At 43.7% G+C, this 21,680-nt stretch overlaps 1 protein-coding gene across 2 annotated transcripts in view; it reads left to right on the top strand.

The window, feature by feature from the left end:
- Nucleotides 1-13,682, top strand: part of LOC122816534 (dual specificity mitogen-activated protein kinase kinase 3) — a 982,929-nt gene extending 969,247 nt beyond the window's left edge. For both annotated transcript variants that reach the window (XM_044089378.1, XM_044089377.1), the window contains one exon: nt 12,681-13,682. In XM_044089378.1, coding sequence (XP_043945313.1) covers nt 12,681-12,767 — 87 coding nt within the window. In that variant the 3' untranslated portion in view covers nt 12,768-13,682. The remainder of the gene's footprint in view (nt 1-12,680) is intronic.
- Nucleotides 13,683-21,680: the final 7,998 nt, after the last annotated feature.

Raw genomic sequence — 21,680 nt, 5'->3', positions numbered from 1 at the left:
ATTGGTGTCAAAAAACAGAGCTACAGCCGCAGAGGTCTTGAAGGTACTAGGTATGATGGCGGCAGCAATTCTAGCCATTCCACTCGCAAGGATGCATATGCGAATTCTTCAGTGGCTTCTGTTCGCTCAATGGTCTTAGCAGAAATTGCCAATGAACCACATGATTCTCATCACAAACTCTTGCAAGAGGGACCTTCGGTGGTGGTTGACGTCTCTTCATGTCACAATAGGATGATGCTTTGTGCTCCCCCCAGTAGCCACTGTGACCACGGACATTTTCAGGGAAAGACTGCCCAAGGCACATGGACGGATCAAGAGTCACATCTGCATATCAATGTTCTGGAGTTGAGAGCAGTACTTCTGGCGTTGCAGTACTTTCAGGACTCTTCCTCTAGGGACAATTGCAATTCAGACAGACAACATGTCAGTGGTCTGGTACTTGAACAAACAGGGCGGAACCAAGTCTTACCCCCCTTTGTCGAGAAGCCCTCAGGGTATGGCAATGGGCTGTGTCATCCCAGCATTTTCTGTTAGCAATGCACATCCCGGGGAAATCCAACGTGATAGCGGACAAGCTGAGCAGGGCAATCTTGTTGCTTCACGAGTGGTCTTTCAAAAAACACGTTGCGGACATGAATTTCCGCAAATGGGGCCAGCCTTGCTGCGACCTCTTTGCCAGTCACATCAATACCAAATGCAGAAGCTACTTTGCCCTGATACCACCTCCGGGACAACCTCCAAGAGATGCAGTCGTACACGATTGGCCTCCGGGTCTCTCATATGCATTCCCTCCAATTCCATTGATACCCAGGTTTTTACAGAAAGCAAAGTTGCTGGGAAGGACTGTTATCCTTATAGTACCCCATTGGCCTTGACAGATTTGGTTCCCTTTTCTTCACCATCATCTGCTGGAGGATCCATGGATCCTGGACCCAGTTCCCAGTTCCAGACCTCCTGACACACCCATCAGAAGACCTCCATCCTTCACTGCAGTCTCTAAAGCTGACTGCTTGGCTGATCCACTTCCCCAAATAGCCAGGCTTCATTCTCTCTCAGATGACACAAGACAAATTCTATTGTCTTCTCATGAGCCATCCACCAGAAAACTATATCGTAGTAAGTGGAAAAGGTTCTCCATCTGGGCCAGCATACAAAAAATTGACCCTTTCCCAGCTCCTTTGTCGTCCATTTTAGAGTTTTTGACAATGACTTTTAAGGAAGGAGCAACAGCTGCCACAGTTCGGGTTCAGTTTGCTGCCATATCTAATTTCCACCATGGATTGGATGGATTAAATATTATGGCCCATGAGTTATCTAAGGTTTTTTCTCAAAGGTGTTTTTCACATGAGGCCTCCTGTCAAAACCCCTTATTCTCCTTGGAATTTGAATTTTAAGCCATCTCAAATAATTCTTCCCCCCTTCGAACCAGCATCATCTTGTGATCTCAAATTTTTGTCCTGGAAAACTATTTTTCTAGTGGCCATCACTTCTGCCAGCAAAGTGTCAGAACTTTAAGTATTATCTATCGGACCTCCTTATATGATTTTCCATGCTGATAGAGTATCTTTCAGAACAAACCCCTCCTTTTTGCCTAAAGTCTGTTCTGAGTCTAATATCAATCAGGTCATTGAATTTTTCCCAACAATTCCAATAAATTAGAATACATGCTGCACAAACTTGACGTGCACAGACAGCTCAGATTTTATCTTGATAGAACTAAGAATATTAGGAAATCGGATCAACTTTTTGTATCCTTTTCAGAGGCCAGAAAAGGTAGACCAGTGACTAAAACAACCCTTTCAAAATGGTTATCGGATTGTATCTCATTTGTTCATGCAACTGCTAACATACCTTTGCCACACAAAGTAAAGGCTCATTCAACCAGAGCCGCTTCTGTCTTCTGCTTTTCAAGCCAAATTGCCCCTTGATAACATTTATGCTGCAGCCACTTGGTCTAAGCCTCATACCTTTATCACTCATTACAAAGTGGATAAGGCTTCCAGGGACAGGTCTTTTGGTTCTACTGTCCTGAAAAATGCAGGTGGTAGGGATGCTACCCATCAATGAGAATAAATGGCGAGATTTAACAACTTCACATAAAGAAGTTATGTACTCACCATAACATTCCATGTGAGTTGTTTATCTTGCCTTTATTCTCACGTCCCTCCCTCCATCTCCCTCCTGGCTGACAGTTGACCTAGAGGCTAGTATCATCCTGGTTATTCAATACTACTGCTACTTTCTTGGGGAGTGCACCCCTTACAGGGTTATATATACATGCAGCAAACAAGTTCTGAGGTAATTCCAGTAGTGCATCATGGGATAAGGGGCTTGGTCTCGAGCTACTGGTAAACCTTGAGCTTTGCTAACAGCCGTGTCGGAGCAGAGGATCGGCTCCAAACCCATCAGTGAGAATAAAGGCGAGATAAACAACTCACATGGAACGTTATGGTGAGTACATAACTTCTTTATCTATATTTTCAAACCTGTTTAATCTTGCTATTTTCCCCACTGGGGAGGTGAGTAACTGCCGGAGATTGTTTTATGAAGTGAATGAAGGTTTAAATGCACGTATCTATGTACTATATTCATTTTTAAGACTGATTTGAACAACTGTTTAGAACTTGGATCCTTGTTGTATTTTTTTTTAACATAGTACTGTAAAGGCCGTTTAAGAAGAGGTGGGAGGAGTTGTTCTTGATGGACATGACTAATTAACGGCAGGTTATTTAAGGTCTTTGTTGATGATTTATTATGTGTGAAGAAGTCCATAGAGTGTAAATGGATGAAAATGCTTATTTTGTATACTGTTTCTGTGTGGATTTTATATTTCTTTGCTGAATAAAACAATGGTTTTAGTTTTGCAGTCAGTCCCTTCGAGTAGCCATTTTTTTTTTTTTTTTTTTTACAGTTTGTTAGAAGTGTACGTTCTGGTTCATTTTTACACTTCTTTTTTTTTTTTTTTTTTTTTTTTTTTTTTTGAGAAAAGTAATTTTTAAAGACTTTAAAATTGTACTAGCTTTTGTTGCTTGTTTTCCTTAAGAAAGAGGCAGCATTTTTGGCATGACAGTAGAACAAACTACCAGTTCCTCAGTCTGTTCTACTTCCAGCCACAAAAAGAAAAAGTTAAGCAAACAGCCTTTGCTAACACAGCAGGCTAGCAATCTGCCACAGGTGGGTGACTGTGCTGTGGCCATAGCTTGTTCTTAAGACTACTCATCTTTTACCCTGTATCCCTCTAGTGTAGTAATTACAGCCACTTTGGACTGTGGATTAGCCACATCCTTTGGCTGTTGAAGTCATCTCAGTGGGCAAGGGAGAGCCGCTGTTGACCGTCTTGGGAAAGGGAACAGGGCAGGCTTCCCTGTTTAGTCAGCATGTTGTGCCTATCTCTGAGGAAGCTGCCGACATTGTTGGCCCTATTTTACTGTCGAAAAGAAACAGAAAATTAAACCTGTATCTGCTCCTCCTCGAATTTCATTGGACAGGAGTAGTTTAGTGGGTCTGGCCAAGGGTTTAAGTCAGGCTATTGACCTTTCTTATAAGGTGGTCTCTGGTAAAAGAAAGAGATGCCTCTCTTCCTGAAGAGATTCTGACTCTGGACAGGAAAATGAAGGGGCAGATGTAGGGCTTTCTCCTCAGTTTTCTGATTCAGACTCTGAGGAGAGATCAGTTTCTGATTCTCTCAGTGGGGGGGGGGGGGGTTCTGTCTCACCAGGACTATTTCCAGAATGTGCTAATGTTTTCAGTGGGGAAAGAGGTTTCTCATTCCCTCAGAAAATACTATAAGCTGTCACAGAAGAAATGTCCAGAATTTTCATCCATTCCTCCACTTCTTTTTCCCTCTGGAGGATGTCACTTCCTGCAATTTTCCTGATAGCCTGCTAGTCCTAAAAAGGCAGCTAGAATGTATAAAGTTGCTCAGTCTTTTACATTGTTATACATTCTTCCCAAACCTGTCCCAGCAACTATAGCTTCAGTTAATCCTTCTGCTGCTAAACACTTAGAGTAGGATTAGAATTAACTTACTGTGATGGTTAGATTATTGGAAATGTGTATGCTTCTGTAACTTTGAATTGTCAGACTCGTATGCTAAAATTTATTCTGACTAATTGTGAAAGTATGAGGAATGTTTTGTCTGTGATTTTCTTATTGTGAGGAAAAATCAGCTTTAAATAAATTAGTTCATTCCACTTGGCAAGCCACAACTCATTATATAGTGTGCAAATACTTTTTCCAGGACTGTGGCCACTGGACTGTTTTAAGGACGTTTGCCTGGCTGCATTCTCAGAACCTACCAGATGTAAAAAATGAGATTTTAAATTCTGATAAGTTGTCAATCTCACCTTCATTCTTGCTGGATGGGTTCGGAGCCGATCCTCGGCTCCGACTCGGCCTATACTAAAGCTCGAGAGCTATTTTTACCGGCTCGAGGCTACCCTGTATTCCACAATGCTAGGCGCTAACTACCCAGATCTCGTTTGCCACTTCAGCTGCGAGGTTGCGTTTTTGCCGGCTCTCGGGTTAGATTTGTAAAAATCTTTTCTGGTAAGGTTGTTTTCCTGACCTTTTGTAGTAATAATTTTTCTATTAGATTACCCCTCTAGTGTATCCCCACCTTAGATAGTTCCCTTTCGGGTTTGTTTCTAACTACTTCTCGTTACCTACCCCACTCCGTAGATTACTAGGCCTTCGGGCTAAATTTTAGTTTAAATTTTAGTTTAATTTAGTTTAAAATTCTCTATTCGTCGGTTGAAATAGTCTCAGTCTCTGTGTGTGTGTGTGACTAGACTGAGCAAGTTTGAGTGTGGGTGTTTGTTGTGTGTGGTTTCAGGCTTCAAGAAGTGTGACTCGTGCTGTCAGAAGATGTCTCTGACAGACTGTCACACTTCTTGTGTTTATTGCCTGGGCCCTCTGCACCTGCAGGACTCTTGTTCTGTCTGCCATGCATTCAGTCCAAGAGTCCTGCAGGAACGCAGAAACAAGCTTATTTTACGAGGCTTGTTGAAACCCGAAGGTTCCCCGACCAAGTCTTCGTCAGGCAAACCTTCGAAGCCCACAAAACTGTCGGCTCCACGAACCGAGCCTTCGACCAGTGGTGCTCTTAGTGCTCCTACGTCAGCTCCGGCTGGAGCCGATGCTCCCAAGACTCTCAGCTCCGATCGTTGCGTCGGAACGGTCTGTGAGCCGTAAGCGCTCCAGGTCTCCTTCTTTGGAGTCAGTCCATTCGGCTCAGAGATCTCCTTTGCTTTCGGAGGGGAGCCATCGCTCCCATTCCTCTCTGTCTTCCAGGCTTTCGGAACACGACCTTGAGAGGGTGGTTAGCAGACTCCTTAAGTTGCAGGCACTGGCCCAGATGCTTCAGAGCCCTTCTCATCAGACAGCGACTATCCCCATTCCATCGTCGATTCCTCCTCTGACTCTTCCTCTGAGCTCGGAGCCGGAGTTCATGGGAGCCGGGACCGTCGACACGTCGGAGCTGATACCACACCTTTCGGCTCCGTCGTTGGCTCCGATTTCATCCATGGTTCCATCCTTGGAGGGATCAGAGTGCCGGGAATCCCTCGTCGGCTCCGAGGGGGCGAGTGGCATCGGACCCTTGTCTGACCCCGTTCTCCCTCTCGGAGCCTCGGCTCAGGTGAGTTCAGCCCCATCGGCCTCGGAGCCATCCCTCTTGGTGCCTGGAGGGGTCCTTATCTCTTCGGAGCGGGGACCTTCTTCCCTGCCTGATAGGGGTGCCTTTGAGGTCATGAGGAGTGTGCTGGCCCCTGTGCCTGCTCCTCAGTCAGCTCCCTCAGCTCCTCCCACTGTTGTGCCTGCTACGGTCTCTACCCATCCTCTCGACCCTGATCGCAGAGATCCAACGCCTCAGGTGCCCCCATTGGGAGCATCCTCCCCTTCCGAGGCCTCCCCTGATCCGTCAGGGGAGCCCACTCAGAAAAGGAAATGCAAGAGGAAGCATGTGGACTCTCCTGAGTCCGCCACATCTGATACCGACTTGGATGAGTCGGAAGGGTCCCCACGGTCCCCCTCTGAGGATGTCTCCTTTTCTGACATCCTTGAGATTCTCAAGCAGAGTGGGAACTGGTCTACCCTCAATCCTTCTGAGGACGAGTCGGTTTACCTAGAAGCTTTTGGTTCTCGCCCTTCCACCTCCTGGGTGTCTCCGTCCTTTGACCCCCCTCATGGAAGTGGTGGCGCAGAAGGCATGGACGGCCGCTGACACGATGGAACCTACCCCACAGAGGCCTTCAAAATTTATCACAGCCCCTTCTGATAAGCAGTTTTTAACCAAGGGTGTCCCTGTTGATGCCATGGTGGCAGCGGCCACTAAGAAGGAACTGGCTGATCCTTCAGTACCGATCCATCCTCCTAATAAGGAATCTAGGACTATGGATAGGTACGGCAAGCGGATGTTTTCTTCAGCGACCTTTACCATGTGGTCGCTGAATTACTTGTGTCATTTCATCCACCTTCAGAGACATGCTCAAAGAAATGGGTGATACTTTACAGGATCCAACAGCTGCGGGGTCTCAAGACAAAATCAGCTCCCAGCTGGCAACCCTGAACTCGATTGTTAACTCCTCCATGCGGCTTATTTCCTATGCGGCCGATGGGGCGAGTAGGGCTGCAGGCACAGGCGTGGCCTTAAGGCGTGATGCCTGGATGCGGCTTTGTAACTTTGCTGACCCCTACAAGGCATCCTTCACTAACTCCCCCTTTGATGGTTCGGCGTTGTTCGGACCTCAGGTGAAGGATACTTTGACCAGATGCGAACAGGATGGCAAGAGACTCTCTGCCGTGGGAGTCCGTTTTTTCACCCGTTCTAGACCATACCCTAAGGGTCAGAAGGGTGGAAAAATGTGGTTTCGCAAACCACAGGGAGTCGCGCCTGACGCACGAGGTGAGTTCCCCTCTAGAGGCGGGGGGGGCAATAACAGATGCCGCCCTAGGGCCGAGGGGGTCCGCAGAATCAGGATAGCAGAGAAGCTGTCTCTGGCCAGCCCTTCCAGCATCCCTGAGATGCTGCCCGACTGTCCGCCTTTGGAGGCAGTTGGGGGAAGATTATCACTGTACCCAGAAGCCTGGCTTTCCCTCACCCAAGACAGATGGGTACGGTCAATCATATCCAAGGGTTACGAAATTCCCTTTGCCCACACCCCAACACGGCCAAAAAGGCCCCTTCCAGATGTTCCACCCAGTCTAAGGGAACAAGCAGTATTAGAAATCTCAAAACTGCTAAGAAAAAGAGCCATCCAACCAGTCCCAGCAGACCAGCAAGGATCCTGAATCTACTCCAAGTTCTTTTTGGTACCAAAAAAGACAGGGGACTGGAGACCAATTTTGGATCTCAGCAGGCTGAACAGGTCTGTCCAAAGAACGAAGTTCCGGATGGTCACGCTACAGTCCATTCTACCCTTTTTGGGCCAGGACAATTGGATGTGGTCTATATACCTTCAGGATCTATACTACCACATCAAGATGCACAGGTGCTCCAGGAGGTTTCTCCGCTTCCGGCTGGAGGCCAGTCAGTACCAGTTCAGGGCCCTGCCCTTTGGTCTCACTACAGCCCCCCCGAGTGTTCACCAAATGCATGGCAGTGGTCACGGCTCATCTGAGACGTCAAGGATTCCAGGTGTTTCCATATCTGGATGACTGGCTCCTTACCGCCACCACCAGACGTCAACTTCTTCAGTCCAGAGATTACACCATTCAAACTTGCAAAGAGCTAGGTATCTCCATAAATTTCGAAAAGTCTGCCTTGTCGCCTTGTCAGTCTATTACTTTCATAGGTGCCATATTGGACACAGCCAAACTGTCCGCAAAACTAACTGCACCGAGAATTTCAAATATTCACCCACACGTTCACATCCTTCTTCAGAGCAACAGAATCCATGCCAGGTTTGTACTGAAAACTTTAGGTCTCATGGCAGCAGCCGTTACGTTACTTCCCCTAGCTCGCTTTTACATGCGGATCCTTCAGTGGATGCTCTTTTCCCAGTGGTCTTTTCAGCAGCTTCCAATGTCACACAGCATTTTGATCACCCAATCATGCAAGAAACACCTTTCTTGGTGGATGGTCTTCCTTCAAGTCATTCAGGGAAGACCCTTCGTTCTTTGCCCCCCGGTTGCTACGGTGACAACGGAAAACTCCCTGATCGGATGGGGGGGGCATTTTCAGGGCAGGACAGTCCAGGGCACATGGCAACCTTTCGAGTGCCACCTGCACATAAATGTCCTGGAGATGAGAGTAGTACTTTTTGCATTGCAAGCCCTTCAGGACTCTCTTCCCATAGGGACTATTGCAGTTCAGACGGACAATATGTCCGTAGTGTGGTACATCAACAAGCAGAGCAGAACCAAGTCCTATCCCTTGTGTCGAGAAGCACTCAGACTTTGGCAGTGGGCGATCTCTTCTCAGCGGTTTCTGATAGCAACGCATATCCCCGGGAAGTCCAACGTAATAGCGGACAGGCTGAGCAGAGCCATTCTCATGCCACACAAGTAGTCTCTCAAGCAGTCAGTAGTGGAAGAGATTTTCCAAAGATGGGATCAGCCTTGCTGCGATCTTTTCGCAACACCTCAAAACAGCAAGTGCCACGACTTCTTCACTCACCCCCCCCCCAGAGATGCTCTAGTCCATGATTGGCCCCGGTGTCTTCTGTATGCTTTTCCTCCCTTTCCATTAATCACACAGCTGATTCAGAAAGCTACTGCATTGAGATCCACAATGATCCTCATTGCCCCTTACTGGCCTCGACAAATCTGGTTTCCGTTCCTGTATCGTTACCTCTTGGAGCAGCCCTGGCATCTGGACCCAGTGCCAGACCTCTTGACCCATCAGTCGGGCGAGCTGCACCACTCCCTCCTCTCTCTCAACCTCACAGCTTGGTTGCTCCACTTCCAACCTTAGCCAGGCTTCCTTTTATTTCCCACTCGGTGCGTGACATCGTTCTAGCTTCCCACAAATCTTCTACAAGGAGGATTTATGCTAGCAAATGGAAACGTTTCTCCTTCTGGGCAGAGACTAGAAACATGGATCCTTTCACGGCACCTATCCAATCAGTCCTAGATTTCTTGGCTGAACTTTTTCAATCAGGTTCTTCTTCGTCCACTATCAGAGTTCAGTTAGTGGCCATTTCAAATTTTCATGTTGGCCTGTCGGACTCCACTGTTATGTCCCATAAACTTTGTAAAGCCTTCCTTAAAGGTATCTTTTTACTTAAGCCCCCAATCAAAGATCCCCCACCACAGTGGGATTTGAATCTGGTTTTAACCTCTTTGATTCTCCCTTCCTTTGAACCTGTGGCTTCCTGTTCTTTGAAGTTACTCTCATGGAAAACTCTATTTCTAGTGGCCATAACTTCCGCGAGGAGAGTCTCAGAGCTTCACGCCCTTTGCGTTCGTCCTCATTATCTGGTTTTCCATGAAGATAGAGTATCCCTCAGAACTAACCCATCTTTTTTACCCAAAATATCTTCTGAGACAAATCTAAACCAGACTATCTATCTCCCAGTTTTCTTCCCTAATTACTCCAACAGAGCGGAACAAAAGTTGCATTTTTTGGATGTTCACCGTCAACTCCGTTACTACCTGGATAGAACCAAGCAAGTTAGGAAATCTGAGCAGCTCTTCCTGACTTATGCGGAAGGGAAGAAAGGCCTTCCAGTTTCCAAAGTAACCCTTTCCAGATGGTTGGCCTCTGTGATTACTTTCATCTATGAACTGAGGAGTCAAGAACTTCCTTCAAAATTCTAGAGCCCACTCAACTAGAGCCTTAGCTACGTCAATAGATTTTCAGGCTAGGTTACCTATAGACTCCATTTGTGCGGCAGCAACATGGGCCTCTCCTCATACCTTTATTTCTCATTACAAACTGGACATGGCCTCCAGAAGCTGAGCTAACTTTGGTTCCACCGTCCTCAAGAGTCTGTTCAGATGAGCCACCCAGGGCTGAGGTGCTAGGATGCGGTCCCATCCAGGAAGAATGAAGGCGAGATTGACAATTTAACATTGAGAAGTTATGTACCAACCATAACATTCCATGTTAGTTGTCTTCTTCTCGCCTTCTTTCTTGCGTCCCACCCTCCAACCCCCTAACCTGGACAGACCGAAAGGATCCTTCTGGGCCTTCTTTCATCCCAGCTTGGACTCCCATGGTTGCCTTTTCTGGGTATGTTATATATATATATATATATATAGGTATTCCTCTTTCTCCTTTGTTCTGGGATCAGAACTGCTATGATGTTATCTATCAAACGAGATCTGGGTAGTTAGCGCCTAGCATTGTGGGATACAGGGTAGCCTTGAGCCAGTAAAAATAGCTCTCGAGCTTTAGTATAGGCCGAGTCGGAGCCGAGGATCAGCTCCGAACCCATCCAGCAAGAAAGAAGGCAAGAAGATGACAACTAACATGGAATGTTATGGTAGGTACATAACTTCTCATTTTGGATAGAGAATTCGTTTTTTTGTTCCTGTGCTGCAGAGGCTATCAAAATTGTAGTGAAAGGAGTAAGTTAATACAAGGATTTGATAAGATTTTTCTGCCTTTCTTTTCCAAAATTTCTAAACTCTCGTTCAATTTTTGCAAGACAAAATACAGTCTCAACAAAATGCAGGTAAACAGACGTTTAAGAAATAGCAGCATGGGGCTTCCAAAAAGAATTCAGGACCCCCTTCCCCAAACCAAGGACAGTCCAAATCAGAATGACTACTTAAGGGACTTTGGGAAAGGAAACTGGAGGCTTCAGATCTAGCCAAATATAGCCATTCAACACGGTCTCTCTTTGCGGACATCTTACGTCCCATCAGAGCAAAAGAGCAAAATATTGTGGCAGACAAGCTTTGGAGGACCAGGACAGACCCTCACAAATGAAAATGAATCAGGGGGTCTTCTAGGATTTGAGCCAGCTGTGGGAGCACCTAAGGTAGGTCTTTTCGCCTCCATTCACAGCAAACTGGCAAATTTCTGCTCCAGAATTCCTTGCAATCAGGCCAGAAAAACGGATGCATTTTCATTTCCTGTATGCCTTTCCACTGATATCCAGGGTCATTATGAAGATTCAGAAGGACTCTTCAGAGATCATTGTGGTGATTCCCTTCTGGCCCAAGGATCTCCTTTCATTTGAAATTGGCCAAGGACAATTATACTTGAGTTTACTCACAGACTGGACGTACTCATACAAGACAAGGGGTTGTTTGGCACACCTCAACTTGAAACAATTTTAATTTCCTGTATGATAGAAGCCTAATGCCTTTTAGGCATCTGTTTTCTGAGGATCTGCAGCAGGTATTAATGGAGGCAGAGAAACCTGCTAATAAAAATCATATATTACTAAGTGGAAAATATTTTCTAGTTGGTGCTAAGATGAGAACCATAATCCTTTTAAAGCCTGTATTTCTGTGGTTCTCTGTGAGTTATCCTGTGGCCTTTCTTACTCCTCTATAAAAGTTCAGTTGTTCATCATTTCAGCATGTGTACCTGTGGATCCCCCTTTCAATGCATTCTTATGTTAAAATGTTTTTGATACGCGTTCTGCATATCTGTCCACCTAGAAAACTAGTAGTTGTTCTTTGGAATGTTAACTTTTTGAAAAATTTAACTTTTGGTCCATTTGAACCAGCACATCAGGCTGACTTGAGGTTCATAACATGGAAAACAGTTTTGCTGATTGCTCTGTATGTGACCCAGATACTCAGACTAATGCAGCAGTAGGAATTTGAACATCTAATGTTATAATAAGTGCAGCTTACACAACTGTACTTTCTATTTGTGTATGTTTTATATCCTGTAGCTGTAGTTACGTGTCTAACTGCTACATTTGCTGTTAATTGCTGTATCCTTGTAAACAGGGTTAAAGTTTGGCTGCTTTGTTTTCCTAGTGTGGACGAGTGTAATATAACTGTATCTCCATTCATAACCAGTTATGTGTTTGAGAAGTGGATGCCAACAAATTCAACTTGGGAGCGGAGTGAAGCAAAGCACAAGAGGTGAATTTTGACATCCATTTTGAGAACACGCAATATATTGGTTATGATCGGAGGACATCAGTCATAATTCTTTTTAGTACATGGAGCTTTAGTTGCTATGATGTATTGCTGGTTACAGAGGAAAAAAGTGTTAGCACGATATTTTACAGCTTTGATAGTGGCCACATGGGCAGTGACCAGAAGGGAAGTGTTCCTCTGATCAACTGCCAAAGACACTTCACTGTGCTATGGTTCTGCATTTATTTTATTTTTCTTTCAGTAGCACAAAATGCATTACAGCTTTCAAAGCTGTCAGATGTTTGACACTGTTCTGTGGTGGCTGTCACAATTGATAGTGTGAGATTAGATCACAACAGGTATTAAAAATTACATGACAAAGGTTGTATTTTCTGACATCAGAAAAGTATATGTTCATTTTTCAACATCTGAGCAGACTGTTGTACTTTCATCCAGTAATGGCTGGGTCATGGGCTCAAAAGGGTCCATGCCCCAACTTATTCACCCAGTTATCAGGCAATGAAAGAGATTATTTAAGCTGCTACAAATAAATAATAATTCATTTTATAGTGTAACAGATGCTTCCAGTGTTCTACAGACAGATTGATTAAAAACAAAGAAAAAAGATTCAGCGAGAGGGATTTCAGCGTTGTATGATGCAATGGAGTAATCTTTTCTTTTTTCGTTTGTAGGGTCATCCTTTTTTTAATATACATGATGCCAAGGATACAGATGTTGCTTCTTTCGTACAAGAGATTTTGGGAGATGACCCAAACTGACCTTATGTTTCATCCAGTAGAGCTGCTGATTATTTAATATCTTTACCCTGTTTAGTTGAGAGAGGGACATTACAGTGGTTTGCACTGGCTACTTGATCTTCACCTTTCAGTATGTTTACATAGTGCTTTAGAAGGCACTATCTGACACTGCTGTTGATTTATTTTGAAACCTGTAAGCAGCCAAGTACATGAAAAAGGAAGTACGTAAAGCAACCAAACTGAATGAAACTGCTTGACTTTCAGACTGCAAAAACCTGCGGACCAGTAAAAGAGGAACATTGAAGCTGAATGTATTTTAACCTACTTTTTATAATTGATTATAGACTATGAATTGTTTTCTACATTATTTGGGGGGATGCATATTGGCATGAACATGAAATCCCACACGCAGTCGCACACTATCTTCTGCTTTTTGCCAGTATGGAATTATAACAGCAGAACGTGGTGAATTTTAACGCTCATTAGGACACAGTGCAAAGACTTTGTTTCATGTCATGAGACAGGTACAAGTACCCTTGCAGCTAGATTCCTGCAGGTGCTTTTATTTTCTGTCTTAATGCAGCCAAATAACTGAAACATTTTATTTAAACATAGGTGGTTTAATAAGGAGGTTTTGTTTTGATGACAAAAAAAAAAAAAAAAACAAAACTATGATTGTTGGTGGCAGTACCTTTGAAAAACTGCTTATAGACCAATCAATTTGTTTTAATGATTTTATGTGCTGTCACAGATAAGTAATTGGATTTGATCGCATGAACTGCCTTGTAAAAATGTTTTTAAGCTATAATGTTTTTATCTGAGCCTGTGTGCATACCAGAATAACTCCAAGCTGATGTTTTTTGCCAACTTGATGTAGACATGTGTTTCTGGAGTTGCCTGTTAAATGTAAAAGAAAATTAAGTATTTTTTTCAGCACTTGTGACTTTTCTTTTTTTCTCTATTACCTTGTATGAAAATGATCTGTGAATATGTACAATTCTGCTATACACACAGGTTGTTTTGGAGGCCATGGGGTGTGTTTTGTGGAAAGCAGCAATTGGTGTGAAGCAGTCCTAAAGCAGGAGTGACTCAGATTATTCTTTAGTAAATGTGCATCTGTTTTCCCCATCCTCCTACCATTGACTTCCCATGGTGTCTTTCTTACCTGCATTGGACAGTCATCACTTTTTGTCTTGTAGCAGTCTCTCTTCCAGCAGTATTATAGGGTGAAGTCAGTCATAGGTAGTTACTTGGCTTGCAGTTTAGGGGACCATTGAGCAATCTAACCAAATTCCCAGTTGTTCCCAAGCATTGGTCTGTTTAAACAAATTGCTTAAGGTGTGGACAAATGAGGGCTGTGGGAATCAAACTTTTTGTACCACAGGAATTACACCTTACAGCATTAACTCTTTGGGACAACTGTCAAACATATTGAATGGGATTGCCTTTTACTGATGCCAGTCTGGCTTAAGGTAGATCTTGTAAAATAAGAATATCATACGTGCTTCTATTTTTAGTTAAGTAATGACACTAGTGTATGTAGCTGCTATTCAGTGCTATACCCTTTTCACCTCTCTTCATACTTGCAGGTGTTTGTGAGTATACCTGTATGTTTCATGTAAACGTTTACCTGTATATTAGCTCTGTTTTTTTTTTTTTTTTTGTGTGTATATATTCTTAGTTGGTGAGGAACTAATATTGTTTCCCACTAAATGCATTAAATGTTGATCCACTAGGCCTGCTGCTGTCTAAAGATAAGAGCAATAAGAATAAGTATTTAGTAATACTCAAGAAATTATATACGAGTGTTCATGGTCTGCTCTGTATGAAGTTTTTAACATGGGTAACTAAAAAGAAATGTTACCCTCTGTATTTTTTTTTAAATATGAGTAGGGCAGACCAAAATTATATTACCTTTAGTCTGGTCTTATTTTGGCAGTCCCTGTTTTCATTGCATCTCTCATCACCAGATTTCCAGCTATGATAAGACTGCAGTGGGTGGACTATTTTCTTGGAACTTGCCATCATTTTGCCAAAAAAAAAGCATACACGTAGCCCCACCCAATACTTCCTCAGTTCTTTGCTAATAACTGAAATAGTCACCCTTGACATAAATTCAGAAGATTTTTTTAATCAATAAAATAGTATTTGGGGCCATTTTGTGGTTTATGGGCATACCATCTGAACTTGTGTTTTGAAAATGCGAATATAGCCAGAAAATCCCCATGCAGTTATATAATTTTATGTTGTACTAGATCACAGTGTGAAGCTTGCCAGGTTTTCAGCAACATCTATCTTTTCTTTTGGGGGATGGCTTTCAAAGATACGAGGGAGTGTATAAAGCAGACAACACCACTTGTCTTCCTCCTTGGACAAAAAAGTATCACAGATCTTCATCATCATAGAAGATGCTTTGTTTATAAAGAAGAGAGAGGATTTTCATGGATTGAAATAATGATATTGTAAATATGCTTTTGTTTGCCTGAATTTTTGCAGATGTCCATTTCAACTGCTTATTCTTCTGTAGTGTTAGTAGTATCAACTGAGGAATGCTTCAAAAGGGGTGAGGGAGATCCTCCCTGACAATTTCTTTTTCATATCTTCACTGAGAAGCTCACTTTTTGTCATGGCTTTCCGTTTCCCATGTTCTTTTTTAAGGGAAAGAAAAGTTAATTGCTTCACAAATCCATTATGTATTTACATAGCTTGCAGTCAAGATGAACATTGAGGAAGCCTAGTAAGCTATACAGCACATCCCAGGGTGAATTTGAAATGCTAATCCACATGTCGTGATTAGATTTAAAGTTGTCTAAGATATCGCTTTGTTTGACATTTAGTGGAATTCTCTTCCGTTGATGGGGAAGTTTGCTAGGTTAAATATCTATCGTGAGCAGGTCCTGTTTATGCGCAGATGAAGATTAAAGTGCGTCTGTGTGTTTTTAGTACCACTAATTTTGTAAAGATGGACAGCAAATAGAGTGGGGTCTTGGCGTGGAAGGCCAAGCAATGATCACCATATACAAGTTTGTATGACGTAGTATGAGAGTTTTTAATCTCACAGGGTAGTTAAGGGAATTTAATCCAGTGATTTTCTTAATTAGCTTCTTTTGGTCCTTTCTAAGTTGAGCAATGTGTTTAGAGAGGTAGACACCAGGTGAACATAGTATTTTATGTCAGTTCCAGTGAGGGGTGTATAGAAAAACTGTGACTTCCTTGTTTTATAGGAAATGCCTTTGGAAATTAACTGTGGCAGGCAGAAGATTTCCTCAGTGTGATTTGATTCATGGTGGTAAAAAAATTGTTGAAGACACCCAGATGTTCAAGGACTGTTTAAGGGAGTGCCATTAACATGGTGAGGACTGAAGAAGTATTGCACTTAAATGAAAATAAAGCCACATTTTTAGCATTAAACTTGAGCTGTAGTGAGAATATTAGATGTTGGCAAGGTCTAGCCTTTTTATGAGTATCATTAAGTGAAATGTACAGTCCCAGTCTATTTACAGTCAGCAGTAAAATTGTTTAGCCATACGCCTTTGATGTCTGTGTTGACATAAAAAAAAAAATGCCGAAGGTAGGGCCTAGGATTGAGCCCTGAGGGACACCTCTAGAAACAGTTTTGTGTAAAAGAGGTACCGCCAATCCTTAGTATGTGAATTTTGTTTGAGAGAGATTTGGCTATCTAACAGACAGGTTAAGAGTTAATTTTGAGTTATGTGAATTTTATCACAATACTTGCATGGATTGCATCAAATGCCTTAGCCAGGTACATGGAAAATGGCGCATCTTTAGTGACCTTTGTCCATGACATCTGTAACCATCTCCAAGAAATTAACTAGATTGCATATATAGGATCTACTTTATTGATTTGGATAAAGGGACTAAAGCTTGCCTATGCCTTTGTTTATAAGTTCCTCTGTCATGCATTTCAATTGCAGGTGATGCTAGTGAGACTTGCAGATACACTTAGCCACATATCTGGTGGGGCCACCCCTGTGTAGTGATGCCGTAATGGCAGTTCTCAAAACATCTGGTTCATAACTATTGGAGAGACCAAGGTTGTGAATAGATTTAGGTGGGGCTGCAGAATGCTGTGTTTGTCATTTACTGGGAGTCAGGCAAGTATGTTGTCAGGACAGCAAGAAGCAGTAGTCTTAGTTTTAAATAATGATCGGACCTGATTGTGTGATTTTGGAGGTGGGTGTTTATTTCGAGGGCAGTGTGAGGAAAATGAGAACTGAGCAGGTGAGGTGAAATTGCAGCTAGATTTATCACCTAGTTAGCAGCAGCAGCATCAGAATTACAGTAGGAGATACCATTAGATAAAATCTGTGAGAAGTAGTGTATGTTACACCCACGTTTCTGAATGTATTTACAGAAGGGTTTATAATTCTCTTTGGTAGAGAAGGCAACCCTGAGTTTGAAGCTAGCCTTACACTTTGTAATGGTTATTTCATGTTTTGCTACCAAGTTTTAGATCCTGTTTTTGATGGGGAGGATTATTATATATAATAACCTGCATAAACATAATATTTTATGTGAAATTTCCAACGTAAGGGTTTATTCTTGAATTTCCATTGAATATGATAAATAGGGAAAGATGCCTCGATGCAACTGTGTAGATGTAGAACTCAGAAATGCACATGGCAACTTTGGTACAGGATTCATTAGGGGAGGGCTGCTTATAAACTTTATTACCTCCAAACACTCTGCTTTGCAAGAGATGCAGTTATATATGCAAATTGAAAGCCACGCACTCTCCAGCCAAGACCGAAATAGCTGGTCAAGAGCAGAAGGTCAACACTTGCACCACACCATATGGAACACATAGCCCTCCAGAATACACACCAGCACTGCCTTCACATTAAAACACAAACAACGCACTCACCTTCGTGGAGGCTGTTAGTAAAAATCTGTCCAAACAGCAGAGACCTCCAAGACTGAAACACACTCAACCACCACAACATAACACTAATTGAGGCACACAACTCTCTAAACAGTGTGCCACTCAACCAAAGCCCCTAAGGCAAAACATGCCCAACACACTAGTCATAGGTGACTCAATAGTGAGGCAGACTGATGTCCTACTCACTAGGATGAATAAGGAGAAAGTAACAGTCGGCTGCCTGTCAGGTGCCAGGATCCACCACATAACGCATGCACTCAGGTCCCTCAACAACAGGTACAAATATGACTGTCCTTGTACATGTGGGTGTTAATGACCTGAGACGTACCTCCCTGGACTACATGAAAAGAGACATGGAAGAGCTCCCTGATTATGTAGCACAGGTGAGTATGACCCTAGCCCTGAGCAACATCCTACCATCACCCAGAATGATATCACAGTACAAGCAGAAAATGATTGATTTCAACAATTGGTTAACTTTCTGTTGTCATTCTAAGGGGATCCATTATCCGTCTGCCTGGGATGACATGACTGACACACCTCGATGCTTTGTCAGAGATGGCCTGCATCTGTCATCCCTGGGCTTCCGAATATTGGCCAAAGCTCTTGCCACCCCTATAGTGCCTTTTTAGGCAGTGTTCAAAAGACCAAATTACCACCGTAACAGCTACAAACAAATGCAATCTGAGGGTCATGCTGCTCAATGCTAGAAGTCTAAATTTCAAAATGCACTTGCTCAAAGCACTCCTTAAAATGAAGAACATAGATATTTGTGCTGTAACAGAGACCTGGTTCAAGGCAGCAGAAAGTACCCCTGCACTACCAGACTATAACTCATTCCACACCTTTCGGCCCCAGAACTTAGACCGAAGCTCCAAAGATGGTGGTGCTTCCATATTCATAAAGGATGCGCACACCTCCAGACTGGTAGCCCAACATAACGCATCAGAGATACTTCAGGTGCAACTAACATTGGTTAAGACAGTGATTCAGGTTGTAGCCTGCTATAGGTCCCCAACTATGTCCCAAGACTCGCACTCCACATTCCTAAGCACCCTGGAGAATATTAGGGTCCAACCTAGCACATTCATACTGGACGACTTCAACTACCCCTCCATTAACTGGGAAAACTACTCGTGTACTAATACACTTGCCCAAGCCAAAGCCCTGGACCAGCTCGTTCTTACCCCCACTAGAGGTAGCAACATCCTTTACCTGGTCATTACTAATATGGGCAACCATTGCTCTACACCAGTAGTCAACTTCCTCCCTGGTTAGATCCGACCACAAACTAATCACCTTGGAAATCCACATGCCTCCCACCCCCACCCTCGCAAAGGTAACCACCATGAAAAACTTCTCCAAAGCTAACTTTGGGCTCCTAAAAACAGAGGTGGCTAGCTTCACGGCACCCATGCTAATGGAGAATAGTTGCATGACCACCAAATCATACACCAATGCACTGTACAAACACGTACACAAATGCATTGATCTTGCTTACTCAATAGAACCAAGACGCTCTTCTCCAAAAATAGGAAGACAATCTGGTGGTCCCCTGCCATAAACAAACTCTACAACAGGAGGAGGAAACTGATGTGGAATAAAGGTGAAGTCCCAAGACTGGAAAAACTCCGTTATCAACCTCAACAAAAAGTTGAGATCCCTCATCAAATCCTGTAAAGCTAGCTATGAAAACAGAATTGCGTCGGATAGTAAAGACAACCATAAGCCCTTCTATCGCTATGCAAAGAAGTTCCATGGCAATACCCAGATTTGCTCTGAGCTACTGCACAATGGTACTACTGAGCCCAACAGATATTGGCAATATATTGGCTGACAGATTCAGTGCCAACTTTACCCCTCTCCCCCCTCCCAAAGGCAGTATCACATTAACAGTAGATTGCCCAGCACCCAGTATTACTACTGCACAGGTTAAAACAGCACTGTCCAAGGCCAAGAATACAGCTTCTATGGGACCTGACAAATATCCCTGGCTGTGTTCTACATGAACTGCAGAGTGAACTGGCACCTCACATGTGTGCCCTGTTCAATCACAGCCTCACCTCAGGCTTCGTCCCTACCGAATAGTGCACTGCTACAGACATCCCTCTCCACAAAGGAGGAACCACTACAGACCCTGGGGAACTATCGCCCCATTAGCCTGATGATTCTGATATGCAAAGCTATGGAACGCATCATCATGGACCTAATAAACAAGGATGTAGGGAATCTTCAAACTCTGGATCCCCCAAAGTTTGGTTTTGTGAAGGATAGATCATGCCTGCTCAACTTCGTCAACTTCTTTGAGTCAGTCACCAAAGCTGTGGATGAAGGCAAGGTGGTTCACACAGGCTACCTTGATCTGGCCAAGGCCTTTGACACTATTCCCCACTCAGGAATCATAGAAAAACTCAGTAAACTAGGCATCAACCCCTTTATCACTAGGTGGGTTGCAAACTGGCTCACAGAACCCACAGTGTGAAATTAGCGGACTCCAAGTCAGACTGCTGCTCATGAGTGGAGTCCCACAGGGTTCAGTCCTGGGTCTTCTCCTGTTTGGTATCTACTTCTCTGAAGTCCAGGCCAACACAAAGGGACTCTGGCTGACAAAGTTCGCAGACTATTGCATTTTGGGAGTTAACTCCCCAAGTGATGTTGACATCCTACAGAAAGGCCTCACTGAGGACCAACGACTGGTGTCAGAAGCATGGCCTTAAGCTCAATGCCAAAAAAGTGCCGTCATCCCCTTTGGGAGAAAGTCGGTTTCCATGAATTACCACATCGATGGAGACCTGGGAGCACAGGTTGATAGCAACCTCTCTTTCGACCCCCCCCCCCACATTGCCACTGTGTTTAGAAAGTCATCCTGTGTGGCACATCTCATTACTAAGGGTTTTGCATCCAGGAAGAAAGAGGTCATTGTCTCCCTCTACTCTTCCCTCATTAGGCCAATCATCGAGTACAGTGCCCCACTTGGCATGTACCTCACTAGACACCTACAACAACTGGAGATGTTGCAAAAGTACCTCACAAAGAGGATCCTAGGCCTTAAACCCTTGTCCTATATGGACAGACGCAAAAAAAAAAAAACAACTATTCTCGGTCTCATATCGCCTACTTAGAGGTGATCTCTGCTTGACTTACAAAGCCATGTCTGACCCCCAGCTCTGTTAGATATGCTACATCTAAAGAAATCCCAATCCTTCCGCACTACATGCTCCAGAGACCTCAACTTCATTACCACAATCAACAGAATGTGCTGGATGGACAGGTTCATAACCCAGAGACTACCCATGCTATGGAATAGACTTCCCATACATGTCAGAGCACCTCACTGGCCCTCTTCAAGAGAAATCTTGAGTGGATGGGAAGTAGAAAATTCACCCCGGGGATCACTTCAGTGGCTGTACTTGACAGAGGCACTGGGAACTAAGGTCAGGTGGGCACGATGCCAGGGTAATCCTATGGGCTAAGCTTGTAAAGGCTCCAGGGTCATTAGCCTAGTTCACACATATGAACCTCTATCATTCACAACTGAGTGGTTGGATTTGGAGTAATTCCAAAATACAGTAGGGTTCACGAAGGGAGTGTAGTACTAGTTCTAAGTTAGAAGATAGCCTGATGGTTGGACTTTACTAACGTGGTTGGACTTTACTAAGGAGGTGGTGACATTTTGAGGTATGCAAATGTGAGCACTATTTATATATATAAGAATGAGTTAATTAAGATTTTTTCAAGGTATTTTGTTCTGTGTCTGTCAACTGTCAGCTTTCCAGTTAGGCTTGAGCTCCTTTCTAACCCACCCTGAGGGTCTGTCAATCAAATGGCTATGAGGGTTGTTTGTACCTATTATTGCTGTCTTCCACCAGACCCTGTAGCTGTTCTTGTGACATTCCTGTTGTTTGACCCCAGGTGATTATGTATTATCCACCAGACCTGGGATCTAATGCAACCATCCTTTCTGCCTTTACCCAGCACTACACAGCACACTTCCCCATAGCATCCCAGATCAGTTAGACTGAGGATTATTT

Source organism: Protopterus annectens, chromosome 12.part0 (assembly GCF_019279795.1).
Source record: "Protopterus annectens isolate FY-2018-M chromosome 12.part0, PAN1.0, whole genome shotgun sequence".
NCBI classification, from domain to species: Eukaryota; Metazoa; Chordata; order Ceratodontiformes; family Protopteridae; genus Protopterus; species Protopterus annectens.
Note: the sequence above shows the minus strand (reverse complement) of the source record. Positions and strands in the feature narration are given on the sequence as shown.